Source organism: Penaeus monodon, chromosome 1 (genome assembly GCF_015228065.2).
Source record: "Penaeus monodon isolate SGIC_2016 chromosome 1, NSTDA_Pmon_1, whole genome shotgun sequence".
NCBI classification, from domain to species: domain Eukaryota; kingdom Metazoa; phylum Arthropoda; class Malacostraca; order Decapoda; family Penaeidae; genus Penaeus; species Penaeus monodon.
The window spans coordinates 18,863,897-18,883,896 of record NC_051386.1 but is presented as its reverse complement, the minus strand read 5'-3'; the positions used below and the strand labels follow the sequence as shown (position 1 = coordinate 18,883,896).

The window sequence follows — 20,000 nt, the reverse complement described above, 5'->3', positions numbered from 1 at the left end:
AGAGGGAGAGGGAGAGGGAGAGGGAGAGGGAAAGGAGAGGGAGAGGGAAATAAGGATAGAGGGAGGGGAAAATAGGGATATTGGGGGACACCGGGAGAAGGAAAGAAGGAAGGAGGGAGAGGGGGATGGGGATGTAGAGAAGGAGGTAGAGGGAGTGGGAGAGGGAGAGGGAGAGGGAGAGGGAGAGGGGAGAGGGAGCGGGAGGGGAGCGGAAGAGGGAGAGGGAGAGGGAGAGGGAGAGGGAGAGGGAAATAGGGATAGAGGGAGGGGACAGGGAAAGGGAGGGAGAGAGGGAGAGGGAGGTAGAGAGCGCCTAAAGTATAGGATAAGGGAAGATTTGACTTAAAAAGATAAGAAACATGTATTTACCTATTAATTGATATAATAAAAGAAAAAATTGAATATAGAATAAAACAAATGAAAGATTACATAGATAATCAACATAGAAATTTAACATATTAATCAACATTTTCAACAGCAACTAATTGTCAGCCGGTGATGATGGGGAGTGGGGAGTGGAGGGAGAGGGGGGAAGGGAGATGCAGGAAAAGAGTGCTTCAAGGAACTGCTGCTGCCAATTACCATTTGTGTGGCAGACTCAAGCATCCTCCTCACATGGGAAGATGACGCAATGGCGCTGAGGGGGAGGTTCGAGAATCCTTTATTTTGGAAGGAGAAAGAAATGAAGTTTGGAGTGGGGGGGGGGGTTGCGGTGGGGCGGGGGGGGGGTTAGGAGAAGAGGGGAAGGGGGGAAGTGGAAATAAAAGAGAGGGAGAATTATGATGAGAAGGATATTAAGAAAGGAGGGAAAGGGAGAAATGAGAATTGTGATGATAAAGGGTGGAGGCAATGGAGGAAGGGAAGAGAGGGGGAAAGAAAATAAAAGAGAGAATGGAAGACTCAAGGTGAAACGAAAAGGAGAAAAAATAGAAAAGGAGACGGAATCGCAATAGGAAAGGAAGAGAAAAAAGAAAGAAAGCAAGAAGGGAAAAGGAAGGAAAAAAAGAGAGCGGACCACGAATGACAAAGATCAGGACAGGAAATAAAATAAAATAAACAGGATTACGAAGAGAAAGAAACGAGGAGAGATAAAGAAAGACGGAAAAGAAAGAAGAAAAAAAGACAGAAAAGAAGGAAAGAAAGACAAAAGAAGGAAAGAAAGACAAAAGAAGGAAAGAAAGACAAAAGAAGGAAAGAGAGAAAACAAAAAAAATAGAAAGAAAGAAGGAAGGAATGAAAGAAAGACAAAAGAAAGAAGAAAAAATGAAAAAGAAAAAAGAAGAAAAGAAAAGAATAAGAAAAAGAAAAAAGTAAAAGAAACAAACAAAACAAAATAAAACAAGATAAAATAAAAAAGAAAAAAAACAAAGAAATACAAAGCACCGCCAGGATTTGCCAGCCGTCGGGGGGCATTATTAGGCAAATTTTATGCAGGGCGATGGGCTGTAGTTCCTCGTATTGTTACGAATGGCGGCGTTAGGGTCGGTTCGGCAAGGATGGGGGGGGGGCGAACCCTGCTGGAAAATGCCCAGCTGATTTGCATGGGACTCACGCCGGAATTATTGGCTCCCTCCTTGGGTGTATATTGGGGGGGGGGGGGTGAGGGTGTGTTGTGGGTGTGTGTGTGGAAGGGAGATTGGTGATGTGGATGTGGGTTTGGATGTGTGGATGTGGAGTGTGTGGAGTATAGAGTATAGAGTGCGAGTATGGGATGCGTGTGCGTGTGCGTGTGCGTGTGCGTGTGCGTGTGCGTGTGCGTGTGCGTGTGCGTGTGCGTGTGCGTGTGCGTGTGCGTGTGTGTGTGTGTGTGTGTGTGTGTGTGTGTGTGTGTGTGTGTGTGTGTGTGTGTGTGTGTGTGTGTGTGTGTGTGTGTGTGTTTGAAAAATTGCAAATCACTATGCATGCGTGTGTTTCTGTGCGCGCTCGTGTGGATATGGAACATACCTGCGTTTCCGTTTTTGCTAAGGTTTCGTTTTACTTCATCCGTGTTTATGCATGATTTCCGCCTTCCCTCGTCCTTCGTATTGTAGTGATTCCCCTTTGAGAATATCTTACGTGTTTGTCTGTCTGTCAGCCGAACTCCCGCATCATATTTCGAAGGGTTACGGGTGCCGTAAAGCGAGAAAGAAAACGGAGATTGGACTTTAGTTAAAACAGGGTAAACGAATATAAATTCACACGGTTAGTGCATACTACTTTTGAAACGCTTTTAATAGCTGGAGTGATTAAGACTAGGATGATTAAACGCAATAGATGATGATAAGTAAATTAATAGATAACGATTCGGCATGTTCATCGATTCAGTTAAACCTGATTTAACCACGTGAAAAGAACTCATTCATGAAACGAAAGGTCTCTTAAAAAAAATAGAACAGACAATAAAGAGCGGAAGGAGGACGGAGAAGGACTAAATAAAGGAATAAAGAGAATGCGACTGATATAATTTTGAAGGAACGAGGGAAGGACATTTTGGGAGATTAGAAGCCCAGACAGTAAACCTTACAAGTTCCCCGCTAGGATCCATGTCGGGATAATTCTTCGTCTTAGAGGAAAGGGATACGATTGTGTGTATGTGTGTATGTGTATGTGTATGTATGTGTATGTGTATGTGTATGTGTATGTGTATGTGTATGTGTATGTGTATGTGTATGTGTATGTGTATGTGTATGTGTATGTGTATGTGTGTGTGTGTGTGTGTGTGTGTGTGTGTGTGTGTGTGTGTGTGTACGTACTTGTGTATGTATGTATGTTTGGTCTTTATATTTCTTTATCTCTGCATTCGTTTCATTTATTAATGCGCGTCTTCCTTGATGGAGAATTATACCAATATTAATTTTTTTCTTCTATTTCAGGTAAGCTTGAGAGTGAGTGAGGGTGAATCACTGAGCATTATCACGGACCACCTGGCAGGTAATCATCTTTTTATATAAATATCCGGGCTTGGCTTGGTTCGACTTAACTTGGCTCGACTTGACTTGTCTTTGTTCGACTTGGTTTGACTTGACTTGGCTTGGCGTGACGACTTGACTTGACTTAGCTTGGCGTGACTTGGCGTGACTTGACTTGGTTTGAATTAACTTGGCTTGGCTTAGGTGCTGGATGTGGGGGAGGCTAGGGCACGAGGGAAGAGCCGTGAGCTTCGGGTCAGGTTCTCGTAGGCGGATTAGCTGGGCTATGTTCGGGTGTGGGGGGAGAGGGGGGTGTAGATAGATGGAGAGGATGTGGGGATGGGGGGATATATGGGAAGGGGGTGGTGGGTGGGTTCGGAGATAGATGGGTGGGGGTGGGGGGTACCATTGACTCGCGCAAATTTTGCTTGTACACGTGTCACGCAAGCAAGCACTTGCGCGCACAACGGGGACTGACGCGTTTACAAAATTGAAGTTGTATAAAGCACTCGTGGAGGTGGGTTGGTGTTTACATTTGAAAGTTGATACTCCTTCAGCTGCACGCGCGTTTACAGTAACTCGTGCGGGTCCGCCCACACACGTACCCGCACGCACATGGGAGAGGGAGGAGAAGGAGAGGGAGGGAGAGGGGTTGGGGGAATGGGTGGGAGAGGGAGAAAGAGGAAATCAGGGGAAAGGGAAAGGGAGTAAGAGAAGGGGAGAGAGAGAGGGGGGGGGAGAAAAAGGAAGAGGAGGATGGAGATGAAGATGAGAAAGACAACTATACTAACCGTGACAGCAAGCAAGAGGGAGAGAGGAGAGGCAGGCAGGCAGGCAGGCAGGCAGGCAGGCAGGCAGGCAGGCAGGCAGGCAGGCAGGCAGGCAGGCAGGCAGGCAGGCAGGCAGGCAGGCAGGCAGGCAGGCAGGCAGGCAGGCAGGCAGGCAGGCAGGCAGACAGGCAGGCAGACAGGCAGGCAGACAGGCAGGCAGGCAGACAGACAGACAGACAGACATAGACAGACAGACATAGACAGACAGACATAGACAGACACAGAAAGACAGACAGACAAACTTGACAACGACAGGTTTATTAAGAGCGAAAATTAGACAATCAGAAACAAAAGAAATAAACAAATCGTGATAAATAGAAGGGGGAAGGGGAATGGGAGAGGTGGAGGAGAGGGAGGGGGAGGGAGAGGTGGAGGAGAGGGAGGGGGAGGGGAGGGAGGGGAGATCCGGCAATGTGTTTTCCTGTGACGTTTCTTGACCTTGTGGATGATTGATGGATGCCATAGGGGCGGTCTGTGCTGTAGATGAGCTGTAGAGAGAAGTTTTTGAGAGGCCTAGCGGTAGATGTCTGTGAAGAATTATGACGGGATTTGAGCGGTAGATGTGTAGTTGATGTAAGGGATTGATGTATGATGTATGAGTTGTATGACTGATGGGTTTGGTGCATGGGTTGATTTATGGGTTAATGTATGATGTATGAATTGATGGGTAATGTATGGATTGTATGACTGATGGGTTGATGTATAACGTATAATGTATGAGTTGTATGATGTATGGGTTGATGGGCAGCACCAACTGGAAGAAGAAGAAGAGAATGAGAAGGGAACGATAAGAATATCAACAGCAACAACAAGTTTACTAAAATAATAAACTGAACAGCAGCAGTAGTAGGAGGAGGTGGAGAAAAAGAAGAAAAACAAAAACGAAGAAGAAGAAGAAGAAGAAGAAGAAGAAGAAGAAGAAGAAGAAGAAGAAGAAGAAGAAGAAGAAGAAGAAGAAGAAGAAGAAGAAGAAGAATGATAATTTAGAGGAGAATCAAAAATAAATTTAAATAGAAGATTAAAAGGAGAATTGAAAGGCGAATTAGGGAAGAAATAGAAGTAAAAAATGGAGGAGGAGAAAGAAGACAGTGCCTTTGGAGTGGCGTCACTCGAGCTTCAAGGCCAGCCGAGTGCCAAGGCCATGTATGGTGGTGCTCAACCCAACTCGGTCCCGACGGCTTGCAGCAGATCACCCCCCGTGTGTGTGTGTGTGTGTGTGTGTGTGTGTGGTGTGTGTGTGTGTGGTGTGTGTGTGTGTGTGTGTGTGGTGTGTGTGTCAGTTTGTGTGTGTGTGTTTGTGTGTGTGTGTTTGTGTTTGTGTGTGTTTGGTGTGTGTGTGTTGTGTGTGTGTGTGTTTTGTGTGTGTGTTTGGTGTGTGTTGTGTGTGTGTGTGTGTGTGTGTGTGTGGTGTGTGTGTGTGTTGTGTGTGTGTGTGTGTTGTGTGTGTGTGTGTGTTTGTGTATGTATGTGTGTGTGTGTGTGTGTGTGTGTGTGTGTGTGTGTGTTTGGATTCGCTCGCTTGGAATTCGATCAAGCGCTGGGCGATTAGGTTTCGATTCGGGTTTTTGGAAAGTGTCTTTGGTTGATGTTTCTTTCTTGTTGCTTCTTCTTCTTGTGTGTTTTTGTTGTTTATCGCGTGTTTATTGAGTTGACTCTTGTTGACTCTTTGAGACGGTGTAGGTCTCAAGATGTTTTACTTTGGTTGTTTGAATTGCGTCTTGTGGATGGTCACCAGTTTGTTGTATTAACAGTGAAGTGGCATATATACGTGCTGTATATATTTGACTTTTCGTTTAACTTCGTGTAACAGTTCGGTAAAATTATTCAACGTTTAGCTGTTATGTATACATTTTATATTAAAAAATCACATAATAAGCTGTTGATTAAACTATACATATAAACTAAATATTTGAAAATCACCAAATGAGCTGTTGGTTATGTATAAACTTATATAAGTCTCAACTATTTTTTATATAACTATTGAGTATTATTAACTTTATATAACCCATTCTTCTTCTGCCGGTTTAGAATTCTCGTATTCACAGATATTTCGAGATGGAATTACGTAACGCGCTGGATGTGAAGAAAGGAACTTAATTGCTGTTTGTTTCTGTCATTACGCCCCGAGAAGGTGTATTTTGCATAATTAATTTGGGTCCGACGTCTCCACTTTAATTGGGTGAGGTTTTGATGGTGGGGAAGGAGGGGAAAGGGGAAGGGGAAAGGGAAAGGGGAAGGAGGGAAGAGGGGTAGGGGTAGAAGAAGGGGAAGAGGGGAGTGGGAAGGAGGGGAAGGGAAGGAATAGAAGAGGGAAAGGGGGAAAGGGAGTAGGGGTAGAGGTAGGTGTAAGGGTAGGGCTAGGGGTAGGGCTAGGGGTAGGGGTAGATAAAGTAGAGGTAAAAGTGGAGGTGGAGGTAAGAGGACGAAATAAGGGATAACGTAAAGAAATCGTTAAAAAGACCGTTGGTATTTTTAGAGGGAATATCTTGGACGAGTGGAGACTACAGACAAGCTGAAGATGGTGTAGGTGAGGAAGGAAATAAAGCAGGTGATAAAGGATGTGGAGAACACGAAGAAATTGAAGAGAAGGATATAGGTGTAGGAGATGAGGAACAAAGTATAAAAAAAAGGAATGTGAAGAATACGAAGATGAGAGTTGTAGAGGAGGTGTATATACAAAAAAAAGTACAAGAGGAAAAAGTTAAGGTGATGATAAAGAAGAAAATATATGGGAAGAGGAGAGAAGACGTAAATAAGAAGGCAAGGATGAAAATAGAATGAAAGAAAAAAAATGAAAGAGAGAGAGAGAAATAGATAAATAAATAAATAGACAAAAGAAAGGAAGGAAGAAAAATGAGGAAGTAAAGAGAGAAGGGGGAGGAAGCCTTAGAACCACCAGTAGCATCGACATCCCCTCTTTGTATGAGGCGTGGGCGTGAGGAGGGTTTTGTGGGCTGGGGGAGGAGAGGGGGCAGAGGGGAAGGGAGAGGAGGGGAGAGGGGAAGGGAGAGGAGGGAGAGGGGAAGGGAGAGGAGGGAGAGGGGAAGGGAGAGGAGGGGAGAGGGGAAGGGAGAGGAGGGGAGAGGGGAAGGGAGAGGAGGGGAAATAGGGAGGAGGGAGACGGGGATAGGGGAAGAGAGAGGGGGGGAGACGGGGAAAGGGAAAGGGAGGAGGGAGACAAGGAGAGGGTAAGGGAGGGGGGAGACAGGGAGAGGGGAAGGGAGGAGAGAGACAAGGAGAGGGAGAGAAGGTTAAGCTCCTCTGTCAGGGGCTTAAGAGAGGAGAAAAATCATATATTGAATTATGAAGTGGATTAATCCACCAATTGATGTCATTTTTTGTGTTTGTTGTAATGTCGTTGTTAGCATGAATGTCGTGGTTGTGATCTTGCTATTAATGATGATTGATGATTGATGATGATATTATCAATACGATCATTATTTTCTTGCTGACGATAATTTGACAAATTGCCTGTACTGTTTGTAAACATGAGTTTTATACATCGAAAAGCATTTGACTGTTATCCATGTACACAGTTTGTGTGTGTGTGCATACGTGCGTGCGTGTGTGGGCACGGGCGTGACTATGTCTATGTATCTGTATCCCTCCCTTCCTTTCTTCCCCTCCCTTCCTTTCCTCCCCGTCCGTCCGTCCGTCCGTCCGTCCGTCCGTCCGTCCGTCCGTCCGTCCGTCCCTCCCTCCCTCCCTCCCTCCCTCCCTCCCTCCCTCCCTCCCTCCCTCCCTCCCTCCCTCCCTCCCTCCCTTCAGCCCCTGATAAGCAGCTTGAGCTAACACCATTAAGCCCTATCGACGGTGATGCAGCGAGGCTTATCAGACCCGTGGTTCCGCTGCTTCTGCTAGCGGTGCGTCCAGGCCCTATTGTCTTTCTGTCCCCCACTATTGTCTTTCTCCCCCCTCCCCCTTCCTCCTCCCTTAACCCCCTCCGTGATTGTAAGCTCCTTCTTAGTCTTTTTCTTTCACTCCCCTTTCTTTTTTTTCCTTCCCCTCCCTCCCGTCTTATTTCTTCTCGTCTCCCCTTCCTCCCCGTCTATCCCTTTCTGTTTTTTCCCCTTCTCCCTCTTTTTGCTTCTCTCCTCTCCCCTTCTTCCTCCCCCTCTCCCCCTGCTCCCCTCTTTCGTTGCTCCTCCTCCCCTGCTTTGTAGCCTCTCCTCCCCACCTTCATCCCCCCCCCCACCTCTCCCGCCCCCTCCCTCCTTCTCCTCACCACTCATCCTTACATAATGCTTTCTCACATTCTCAGTCTGTCCTCTCCAATTGATTATTCCCCCTCTCTCCTTTCTTCTCTCCCCTCTTGTCCTTCTCCTTCCTCCTCTTTTTCTTTTATTCTCTCCCTCATTGATACGCGATCATTTTGCACACGTGGTTTGGTTGGTCTCTTGTCCGTGCTCTTGGTTGTGTGTGTGTGTGTGTGTGTGTGTGTGTGTGTGTGTGTGTGTGTGTGTGTGTGTGTGTGTGTGTGTGTGTGTGTTGTGTGTGTTTTCGAATGTGGCTTTGTTATCATATCAGTTTGTGTTTGGGGTGGGAGGGAGGTGTGGGTAAGGATATACATTTGCATGTGCCTGTGTTCTAAATGTTTTTTTGTTTATTGTGTTCCTGTAAATAAAGGTTCCTTTTTATCCTGCGTTGGAATGAACGAGGATTATATGTAAATACTTCATAATTCCGTCTGTATTTAGCGTTGATAGGTTCCATTTGGGAAAATACAAGAATTTTTTTCGAGAAAAACAAACATCAGTCAGGTGGAAACAAATCAGAAAAAAGAGAACCCACAGAAAACGTAGACCAGGGATAACTTTTCCATTCCCGCGAGCTAAAAACAACACCTGGTTTAAACGACGTGGGTCTTGTACACAACTGCCATTACCAACACCAACATCAGTCACTCGCTAGACTAAACAAACCCGCAGGAACCGTGATAAGTGGTAAACTCGAATACCTGAAAGTGATTAGAGAGCCTCGAGGGTCCTGTGACTAATCTTGAACGTAAGATTGAGGGATTGGGAAAGGGTTCATGATATTGGAAAATGATTTTGAATCGAGGCTGCGAGTGCTTGGAAAAACAGATGAAGACAGATCCCCAGCTGTGTCTGTTGAAGAATGGGTAGATCTTTTTTTTTTCTGCCGCGCGATTTTTTTTGTTTCAGACGAGTAATTTTCATTTTTCATTCGATTTTTTCTTGTATTTGATTTAATTTTAGTCGAACCTGCCATGCTACGCGCAAGCACAAGCCAGGGCGCTCCATGGACGCGGCTGCGAAATAAACATTTGTGAGGACGTTGAAGGATCTTGTGAATTTATTACCACGTGTGTTTTGGAATGTATATAATAGGAAAGCGAGGTCCTTAGGAAGGGATTCCTGTCTTTTCGTTCTGACAAGATCCTGTAAGCAGCTAAAATAATGCATCAAACGTTTATAAGAGTGAATATATATAATAATAATAATAATATAAATTATGATTATTATACTGATAGACTAAAGTTTTTTTTATTTTTTCACAACGAAGACCCTGCATGAATGTATTAATAGTGATTCCGTACAAGCTATACAGTATTAGGCTGAACTACTAAAAAGCTAAATGACTAGAAGGAACCGCTAACCACGGCGGTAGACATAAAATTATCCATTTACTCGTCACCGTCGAATGATACATCCACAAATGTAAGATGCCCCCCCCCCCCAGCGCCGGGTGATTCCGTTTTAGAATCCACAATATGTACGAGACCGAGGGATTTGTGATTAGTTTGTTGTGACAGCGCCGGTCACACCTCCAGCGCAAGAACTGACGCTATGCCACAACAGGCCTTTTTGTCATCTTGCGCACATGTGTTTGCGTAACATACGTTTATATATCTATCTGTGTATACGTGTATCTATCTATCTGTTTATCTATCTCTCTATCTATCTATCTATCTATCTATCTATCTATCTATCTATCTATCTATCTATCTATCTATCTATCTGTATCCTCGCAAGCACCCATTGTATGTATATATTTTTATTTGTGGTTGTAGCTCTAGCTGTAACTATGTGATCAGTAACTATGTATTTGCCTTTATATTTTTTACTATTACCCGTATCTACATCTGTATATCTATATGAAATTCTACCTATTTATATATGTATTTGTCTGTTTATTCATCCATCTATGTATATACTTTTCTATCCATCTGTCTATCTGTTCTCATGTATGTATGTATGTATGTATATATATATATATATATATATATATATATATATAGATAGATAGATAGATAGATAGATAGATAGATAGATAGATAGATAGATAGATAGATAGATATAGATATAGATATAGATATAGATATAGATATAGATATAGATATATGTTTATGTAGTATGTATGTATGTATGTGTGTATGTATGTGTATATGTGTATGCTTATGTATGTACGGTATGTATGTGTATGTATGTATGTGCGCCGAAACACACACTCAGAGTATTTTATTGTTTTACTTGGCAGTATTGATTCACACTATAAGATATATATCCGTGCATCATTTTACTCTTAAGAAATATAAGGACGTTTGACAGGTAACACACTGACGAACATGTACGCATGTGGCATCGTCATATGAGCTTCCCGAGGGGCGCGGGTGTACAACCTGCGTTCAGGACGAGAGGGTTTTTACATGCGTCCTGCCTAATCTCTTGTTTTTTCCTGTCTTGATCTCGGCGAGGTCACCGCTAGGGGGTGGGAAGCGCGGAGGTGCCGTGGCAAGTATGTCACCGTTTAGGATTACTTTGCCGCCGGTGCCAGGAATTAGAGCGGCGACGGAGGGGGTGCCAGCCGGAGGTCAGTTCGTGCCAGGCTGGCACCAAGAGCGGATTGGAACCAAGTGTGGCCAAATTTGCGTGGGGGAAAATTGTGTTTGGTATAATTAGTGTGATCCTTGTCTCTTCGCTTAATGGAGTATATTGGATCTTATATGCAGTATGCGTTGTAAGCTGTTTAGTGTTGGGTTGAGTCAGAGCAAGAGAGTGGGTGCGTCGGTACGAAGCACACAAGCGCGACAAAGCTTTAGATGGGTTCGATTGTGACTCAACAATCTTCAGCGGTTGATAGAAAGGCATTATCTAGCGTCGCCCAAGTGAACCCTTGCTAGTTCTAGAGTGCGAGTCCTAGGGTGCAGGTGTTGGCTGGCAGAAGTAGTGACAGAGCGCCTGGCGACGACCACCCATCTGGCGGTGTCGTCGTGCCAGCTACGGAGCCCTAGCGTGCCAGGGCCGTGTTGCCCGTAGACACAGCCGCAGAGAGGCCTCGGAAACAGGACGCTCCGCCCCGGATAACTCTCGCACGCCCCTCTTGCCTCCGCAGCACTTGGGGCCTCCCACCGGCCGCCCTCTTACAGGTGTCATGTGACTCAGTGGTGCCGTCGTTCACGTGGGTCGCCAGGTACGCAGTCAGTGCGAGGAACGGAATTAATAAGGAGCGACCGCCGCTAATTCGGCATGAGCTACGCGGTCGCCAAGAGTCGCGCGCGCAGGCCTCTGACTGATGCCCCGGAGCACCACGAGCGAGCGTCTTCGCCCCTCCAAGATGCCACCCCGCGCCGCAACTGCCAAGAAGTGGAGTCGGAGGGAGAAATTCCTTTCATAGACGATGATGATGACGATGGTGGTGCTTGTGATGGTGGTGTATGCAGTGATAAGGAACAAGGGATGGATGGGACACGTGATGGGGAGGTTGGCGTTACCCTCAGGAACAAAGTGATGAGCAGCTCGAAGCAGAAGCGGCGGGCCGAGTTCATCCTCTCTGCTCCTCCCAGTCCTTCGTCCCCTCTGCTGTGCCCGTTCGCCTTCTCGCCCTCTGTCACAGGACCCGCCGCCGCTCCTCGCGTCTGCACTTCGCCAGCCCAGATGTGCGGCGCCACGTCGGCCTCGTCCAGCAACTCCACCTCAACGCCCGCCTCGACCTCTGCCTCCTCCTCCTCCATCGCCGGCAGGTTGGTGTCTGCCAGAGCCAAGGCGGAGGCCAAGGAGCTGGTCATCTTCAGGAGGAAGCGAGGAAGGCGGTTGAGGGACGGCAGCCACGCCAACAGGTGTGGGTGGGTGGCCGGAGACGCGGCCATTGAAGAGGAGACGAAGGCGGTGCCAGCGGCGTCGGAGGAAGAGGACGAGGGAGCGGCCTCGCGCGGACGATCCACGACTAGTTCTACAAGCACAGCAAGTAGCACAAATAATATCAAAAGTACCACAAGCACCGATGGTACCGTAGACACTGCATGTGCCACAAGTACCAGAAGGACCTCAAGCACCGGAGATACCGCAGCATCCCGAGTACCGCAAGCATAAATAACATAAGTACAACGAGCACCACGAGTACCACAAGTACCACCTCGAACGGCACTGTTCCTTACGACGACGAGGACGATATTATTATCAGTCTCATCCGAAAAATACTGACGGAGACGCCCGAAGCGGACACCGAAGGTAGAGTGAGTGAGTGAGTGAGTGAGTGAGTGAGTGAGTGAGTGAGTGAGTGAGTGAGTGAGTGAGTGAGTGAGTGAGTGAGTGAGTGAGTGAGAGAGTGAGTGAGAGGAGTTGGCGGGCGGGCAGCTGGGCGGGTGAATGGGTGACTGATTGAATGATTGTATGTGTATGTGTAATTGTGGATTTGCGAGTAAATAGATGAGTAAGTAAATGAATGAGTGAGTTGAGTGAGTGAGTATACGAGTGTACGAGTGTGAATGTGAATGTGAATGTGAATGTGAGTGTGAGTGTGAGTGTGAATGTGAGTGTGAATGTGAATGTGAATGTGAATGTGAATGTGAGTGTGAATGTGAGTGTGATGTGAGTGTGTATGTGAGTGTGTATGTGAGTGTGTATGTGAGTGTGTATGTGAGTGTGTATGTGAGTGTAAGTGTGGTGTAGTGTGTGTGTGTGTGTGTGTGTGTGCGTGCGCGCGCGTGCGCATCCATGCATGTATGTGTGTATGTATATGTATGTATGTATGTATGTATGTATGTATGTATGTATGTATGTATGTATGTATGTATGTATGTATGTATGTATGTATGTATGTATGTTAGCTATTACGTGGGAGATAGAGTGTGTGTTCGTGGGTAGGGGCGAATGTCTGTGTGTGCGAGGGTGTGTGTGTGTGTGCATTTATTAGCGCGTGCATAGGCCTATGCGTACGCGTACGTGTCTGAACATACGTGAACACTCACACACCTGTTTTCTCGCGTATGTCTGGGAGAAAGGATATGTCTGTGTGCGTTTAATAAGCGAGTGTTCAGTATGGAAGGTCGAGTTCATGACGTGGTGACGGAATGCGGTTGCGAAAGTGCGATGGAAGGAAATCCTGTGCGGCGAACAGATTTAGCTGCCTTTGTGATTTTCCCCTCGCCTTCCTCCCTTTCTGTGTCTCTGCTTGTATACCTGGCTTGTGTGTCTGTCTGGCTCTCTTTCCCTTCCCTTCCCTTCCCTTCCCTTCCCTTCCCTTCCCTTCCCTTCCCTTCCCTTCCCTTCCCTTCCCTTCCCTTCCCTTCCCTTCCCTTCCCTTCCCTTCCCTTCCCTTCCCTTCCCTCGCCTTCCCTTCCATTTCCATCTCTCCCTTCTCTCGTTCCTTTCCCTGCTCCTCTCCCAGCCGTTAAAAGAAAGGTCTGATTTTCTGACTAAGCTAAACAATTTTCGTGTCGATTAGATTTGCCATAATCAAGGGAAGCGTGTTACGGATGCAGGTGTGTGTTTATAAATCAGGTGAGATATGACGTAAACAATACCTCAGAGTCGCATGGAGACAAAGCGTGCACTCACCGCTACGCTTCATTATGCGACTAATATGTGCCGAGTGCAGCTGAATGCCAGCAGTAGCTTTGCTTACTCACCAGCTATTGCGCTTGTACTCATCCTCACGTGCTTGCTCTCTCTCTCTCTCTCTCTCTCTCTCTCTCTCCTTCTCCTCTCTCTCTCTCTCTCTCTCTCTCTCTCTCTCTCTCTCTCTCTCTCTCTCTCTCTCTCTCTCTCTCTCTCTCTCTCTCCCTCTCTGACTCACCCAAGTCCAAGTCTTTCCACAATGTAATTCGCCGTACTCATACTCCTTAGTCTTTCCTTCATCTTTTCTTTCCAGCATAGTTAATCCAACCCATCTCCTCACCCCCCCCCCTCCCCTTCGCTCTCTTAGCACTCCTCATTGTCATCACAAAAGAGTGTTATTTGTTCTCCGTTTTCACCTCACGCCCTTTCCATGTGCCAGTCTCCGTTGCATCAACAACAGACCGCGTTAATTGCCGTTGAAAATTAAAGCGTACAGGGTAGCTGCGAGAATTGCCTTGTGAGAGAGCGACTCGTGGTCTCCGTTGCGAAATGGGGTGAAGAAACTGGTTCGTTAGTATTGTGTTGATCAGCGACTGGGGTGGGGGTGGGGAGTGGTGGGGATAGAGGAGGGGTAGGGGTGGATAGGGATGTGGGGTGGTATGTGGGGTGGTATGCAAGGCATTGTGTGTGGAGAGGAGGAGAGGAGAGGAGAGGAGAGGAGAGGAGAGGAGAGGAGAGGAGAGGAGAGGAGAGGAGAGGAGAGGAGAGGAGAGGAGAGGAGAGGAGAGGAGAGGCAAGGAGAGGCAAGGAGAGGCAAGGAGAGGCAAGGAGAGGCAAGGAGAGGCAAGGAGAGGCAAGGAGAGGCAAGGAGAGGCAAGGAGAGAGAGAGAGTGAGAGAGTGAGAGAGTGAGAGAGTGAGAGAGTGAGAGAGTGAGAGAGTGAGAGAGAGAGAGTGAGTGAGTGAATGACCGAGTGAAAGAGGTGCATTGATGTATAGATTGGTAGAGAGAGAGAAAAGGAGAGTTTACGAGTTGAATAAGAGAGAGGATGTAGGGAATAAATAACATAATTTTTTTTTAGGCTGCTACTTGTAAAGTAAAGATGGAGTAACCAAGACCGGGCTGGGTGCGAAGACGGGTGTGTGTTGGCAGGATGGGGGGTGAGGGAGAAGGGGGGTGAGGGGAGGGCGCGTGCTGGGGGTGGTGGTGAAGATAGTGTGTTGGTAGGGGCCATATCCCTCCTCCGCCTCCTCCCCTTCCTACCCGCCCCTCCCTTTTTATCTCCCCATTCCTAAATACCCCCTCTCTGTTCCATTCTTTTCCTTATTCCAGTCCTTCCCATTTTTCCCCTTCCCTTCCTCCTCCCCTCCATTCTACTCTCCCCCCTTCCCAGTCCCCTTCTCTCCCTTACCGCTCTTACCCACCCTCCACCCGCCTCCTCTCTCTCGACCTTCCTTCCATTTCTGCATTCTCCTCCCCTTTCCACCCTGCTCGTCCTCCTCCTCCCTTTTCCACCCTACTCGTCCTCCCCCTCCACCTCTCCCTTTCCTCCCCTCTCCTTCCCACCCTGTCTCTCCTCCTCCTCCTCCTCCTCCCCCCTTCCCTCCCACCGCCTCCCGCTCCCTCGGGCTGCTGGGTCGCTCAGTTTCACCCGAACCGTCCTGGAGAGCCGTCATGGAGTGTCCTCGCTGGCGCTGTGCTCACGTGCCTCATTATTCGTACTCTTGAACACTCGGTGGATTCGTGTGCTGTGCTGTGTTGTGTCGCGCTGTTTTGGTCGTACTGTGAAGCACAAGTGTCTTCCGGGGGTGGGGGAGGGTTGTTAGTGCGTACAGTGAGTGTGGTGTGCGAGTGAGAATTAAAACGAGTGAAGGGGTGATCTTGGTGCGTGCGGGGAAGAAGTGTAGCAGCACCTTTCCGCTGGCTTACTCTGACCAGGGGGGCGAAGGAAGGGTGTGGCGTGGCTGTATCGTAGTGTAGCGCGGCGCCGTTGTCGGCAGGGGAGCGGAGTTTAGGCGGTTCGAAGGCCCCCCATCCTCCCCCACCCCGGCCCACCCCGGCATTCTCAGGGATGAAAGTGCACGCCGGACCTCCACCTCCTCCTCCTCCCCTTCCTCTTCATCCTGTTCCTCGTCCGTTTACCCAGTGCGCTTAGTCAACCTCGCGGACCGCAACCGGGAGCTGCAGGTGAGTCAATGAGTCACTCGACTTCCAGGTAAACAGCAGGACGGTCGGGCGGCGAACCACCTAGCTAGGGGAGGCGATAGGTGGCTGTCCGTGGAAAGGGCCAGACGCTGAAATGGGGTAGCACGAATATTTCACGTGGTCCGGGAGCCATGTCGAAAAGGCGAGCGCGCTTGTCTACCATCTCTTCTCTGCGCACGTCAGTTCTCGACCTTTCTGCGCTGTTCCCCCAGGCATTAGGGCAGGCAGTAGATGGCCTTTTTTGAGGAACATGTCGGGTAGTGTTCCCGCTATGTCAGAATCGCAGGGTCACGTGCTTCTTGTTTTGCCCGGTGACGTCACCAAGTGGGCCACGCCTCCCTGCCGCACTTGATTGTAGACTCCCTCTTCCTGCCCCCCCCCCTCCTCTCTCTCTCTCTCTCTCTCTCTCTCTCTCTCTCTCTCTCTCTCTCTCTCTTTCTCTCCCTCTCTCCCTCTCCTCTCCCTCTCCTCTCTTTCTCTCCCTCTCCCTCTCTCCCTCTCTTCTTCCCTCTCTCTCTCTTCTCTCTCCTCTTTCTCTCCCTCTCTCTCTCTCCCTCTCCTCTCTCTCCTCTCTCTCCTCTCTCTCTCTCTCTCTTTTTTCTCTCTCTCTCTTCTCTCTCTCTCTCTCTCTCTCTCTCTCTCTCTCCCTCCCTCCCTCTCCCTCTCTCCCTCTTCCTCCCCCCTCCCTCCCTCCCCTCCCCCCCCCCTCCCTCCCTCCCTCCCTCCCTCCCTCCCCTCCCCTCCCCCTCCCTCCCTCCTCCTCCCCTCCTCCCCCTCCCTCTCCTCCTCTTCCTCCCTTATGAACTTCCGTTCGCCCCTCATTTGACCTGCATTTTTACCTCTCCGTTTATATTCTTTATTATTCCTCTTTCTTCTCCTCACCTGGCGAGTGCGTGTCAAGCGCCGCCTTTCAACGCTCACGCAGGAAGTGACGCGTGGAAACGTTGCCATGGTTGTAGTTCCTTCTCTTCTCTTCCCTCCGTCCATTTTTCTTTCTTTTGTCGGTTTCCCTGCTCCCCCGCATTTATTCGTGTACTTCGTGACCTCTACTTCTCATCACTTTCCCTTGTAACCTATTCTCTCTTTTCTTTCCTCCTCTTTTTCCTCCCTCCCTCCCTCCCTCCCTCTCTTTCGCACTGCCTGTATCTTTGCCTTCTCTCCTCTTCTTCCTATCCCTCTCGCTCTTTCTCCCTCTTTCTTATCCTCTTTCTCTCCCCATCTGTCCTCTCCCCTATTCTCTTCTCCCTTTTTCCTTTTCCTCTTCCTCTCCAGTTTCCCCCTTCTTCTCTCTGGCTCGTTCTCTATCCCCTCCCCCCTCACCTTCTATCCATCCCTCTATGTCTCCTCATATTTATTCAGTTATCCCCCGTCCCCGTTTTTTTTTTACTTCATCACCTTTGCCCAACATCGGCTGACCACAAAGATATTTCCTTGGAGATTCTGTCCTCCCTTCCCCTCCCCCCTTCCACCCCCTTTCCCCCTTCCCTTCCCCTCCCACGCTCTCCCATTTCCGCTTCACATACTGCTTTGTGGTTATGCCGAGGTTATTCATGCCGACGTCCAGGCTGGCTTTATTTTTTCTTTTTTTTTTGTCACACATGTGCACAATTGTTTGTTTGTTATCTTTTAGTGGTGGTGATAGGGGTGATGATATTGTTGTTATCTTCATAATCATTGTTTTTGTCAGTGTTGTTATTATCATTATCAATATTAATATTCCCATTATCATTATCAGCATCATTATCATCTTTATCATTGTCATTAATCATCACCATTATCATTATTCTCCTCACCACCATCACCACCACCAAGGGAGAAAGGGGGTGGAGGAAGGGAGAAAGAGATAGAGGAATAGAGAAAGAGACAGAGGAAGGGAGAAAGGGATAGAGGAAAGGAAAAAGGAGCGAAGAGGAAGGGAGAAAGCTGGTAGAGGAAGGGAGGAAAGGAGAAAAGGGGGTAAAGGAAGGGAGGAAAGGAGAAAAGGGGGTAAAGGAAGGGAGAAAGGTAGAAGTGAGAACAGGGGTAGAGGATGGGAGGAAGGACGTAGAGGCAGGGAGGAAGGGGGTAGAGGAAAGGAGAAAGGGAGTAGAGGGAGAAAGAGGGTAGAGAATGAGAGAAAGGAGCAGATAGAGAAAGGGAGAAAGGCGATATAGGAAGGAGAAGGGGCAGAGAAAGGGAGAAAGGCGGTAGAGGAAGAGATAAAGAGGATAGATGAAGGGAGAAAAGGGAATAGAGGAAGGGAGAAAGGAGGTAGAGGAAGGGAGAAAAGGAGGAATGAGAGGCGGAATGAGGGATGATGGCACTAGTCCTGAACATACGAAAAATAAGCCCCCCCCCCCGCTTCCGTATCCATAATCAACATTTAAATTTAAAAGTTTTAGTGAGTGACCGAACGTTGTAGTTATGTATGTGTAATAAGTTTTAATGTGATTTTATTTTATGAATTTATTTGTTTATTTTTGCTAATCCTTCATTCATTCTTTGTTTTTTTTTAAATTTGGCAGTGATATATTTTTTATTTTATTCCTTGAGATAAAAAAAACTTTCTCTATTGATTGATTCGTTCATTTCTTCATTTATCTTACCAATTTCTGTGCTTATCAGTTTCTGTGCTTATTTTATTATACAAATGTTTATCTTGTATATTTAGATTTGTTTTTGTTTTTGTTTTTTTATGTCTAATTGTTTTTGTTTTTGTGCATTATTTTAGTTACTTACTTTTGTGTTTTTTTTCCAGGTGAGCTTGATGGATGACCATTGCATGTAAACGTGGGCATCATATATACAGGTCAGTTGAGTGCCTATCTATAGATCCATGCCACTTGGGAAAGCGCATACACACATGTACGCGTAGATATACAGGCATACTCGCTCTCTTTCTTTATCTCTTTCTTTTTTCTCTCTTACTTACTTTCTTTTTCTCTGTATTTCTCTCTATCTTACTTTCTTTTTCTCTTTCTTGCTTTCTTTTTCTCTCCTTACTCTCTCTCTCTTCACTCATTCAATTACTTGCTTCGCCTTCGCTATCTGTAACTCCTCTCCCTCTTCTTCTCCCACTCCCTCCCTCCTCTCCCTTTCTCACTCATTCTTCCTTCTCTCTCTCCCTCCTTTTTCTCCAATTCTCTCGCTCCTTCCCCTCCCTCCCTCTCTCTCCCTCCCCCTCCCCCTTCCTTTCCCCTCATTCCCCCCTCCCCTCCCTCTCTCTCTCTCCCTCCCCTCCACACCCCACTCCTCCCCCTCCCCTCCCCCCCCTCAGGTGTGCGTGTGTGCGCTAGGTGTTGCTGATTTCAACCTCTCGGGATCAGATGTCACTTGCTTTAGTGTTTGGTTCTGGGCGCTCGCAGGTACTCTGCCGCGCACCTACGTCGGGGCTTCTTAGCTAGATCTTTTGGGGAATCTTCTTCGTCGTCTTCGTCGTCATCGTCTATTAACGTCGTCATTGCTCGGTTAGACGAAGACTGTAGAGAAATGGGAGGGAAATACCACCACCCCAAAAATCACCCACCATCACCACCACCACCCCCCCCATCACCATCATCACCATCATCACCCTCATCATCACCATCACCACCATCACCACCCCACACCATCACCATCACCATCCCCAACCATCACCATCCCCACACCACCACCACCACCACCACCACCACCACCACCACCACCCACCACCACCACCACCAACCACCCCCACCACCACCACCCCCACCACCACCACCCCACCACCCCCACACCCACAACCACCACCACCACCACCCCCCCCCATGTCTAGTCATTTTCCACTGTGAAACAGGAAACGCCCATCCAGAATACTTTTTTCGCTCCCCCCATCGCCCGTTTTTTTTTTTTTTTTTTTTTTTTCCCCACCACTTCCCTTCGTATCATTATCGTTATCATGACTCGTTACTTCTACAAGTGCTGTAATCAAAGCTTTGTCTCTGTATCTCTTGACACACTTCCGAATCTTAGGCAGGAAAAGGGGGTACTTGTAAGACTTGTGGAGACTCCCCTGTCAAGATGAACCTCTGGTGATTCGTTTCGGTCAGCTGGTTCGTTTCACTCGACTTTTTTTAAAAGTTGCTGAATGTGTCTTTTTTTTTGATTATTTTTTGTATTTTTTTATTTATTTTTTTTATTTATTTTTTTTTTATTTATTTATTTATTTATTTTTTTTTTTATTTTTTTATTTATTTATTTATTCTTCATTCTTCTTCATTCATTCATTCATTAATTTTTTATTTTTTGGTTATGTGCTTTGTTTTAAGGGTTTTTTGTCAAAAA

At 47.3% G+C, this 20,000-nt stretch overlaps 1 protein-coding gene across 5 annotated transcripts in view; it reads left to right on the top strand.

Moving 5' to 3' along the window:
- Positions 1–20,000, top strand: part of LOC119597884 (MICAL-like protein 1) — a 110,483-nt gene that overhangs the window by 57,745 nt on the left and 32,738 nt on the right. For 3 of the 5 annotated variants that reach the window (XM_037947571.1, XM_037947670.1, XM_037947630.1), the window contains exon 1: positions 10,476–12,189. The exons of the other annotated variants lie outside the window; for them this stretch is intronic. In XM_037947571.1, coding sequence (XP_037803499.1) covers positions 11,982–12,189 — 208 coding nt within the window. In that variant the 5' untranslated portion in view covers positions 10,476–11,981. Of the gene's footprint in view, positions 1–10,475; positions 12,190–20,000 lie in introns of those variants that run through there. 5 annotated transcript variants of the gene reach the window in all.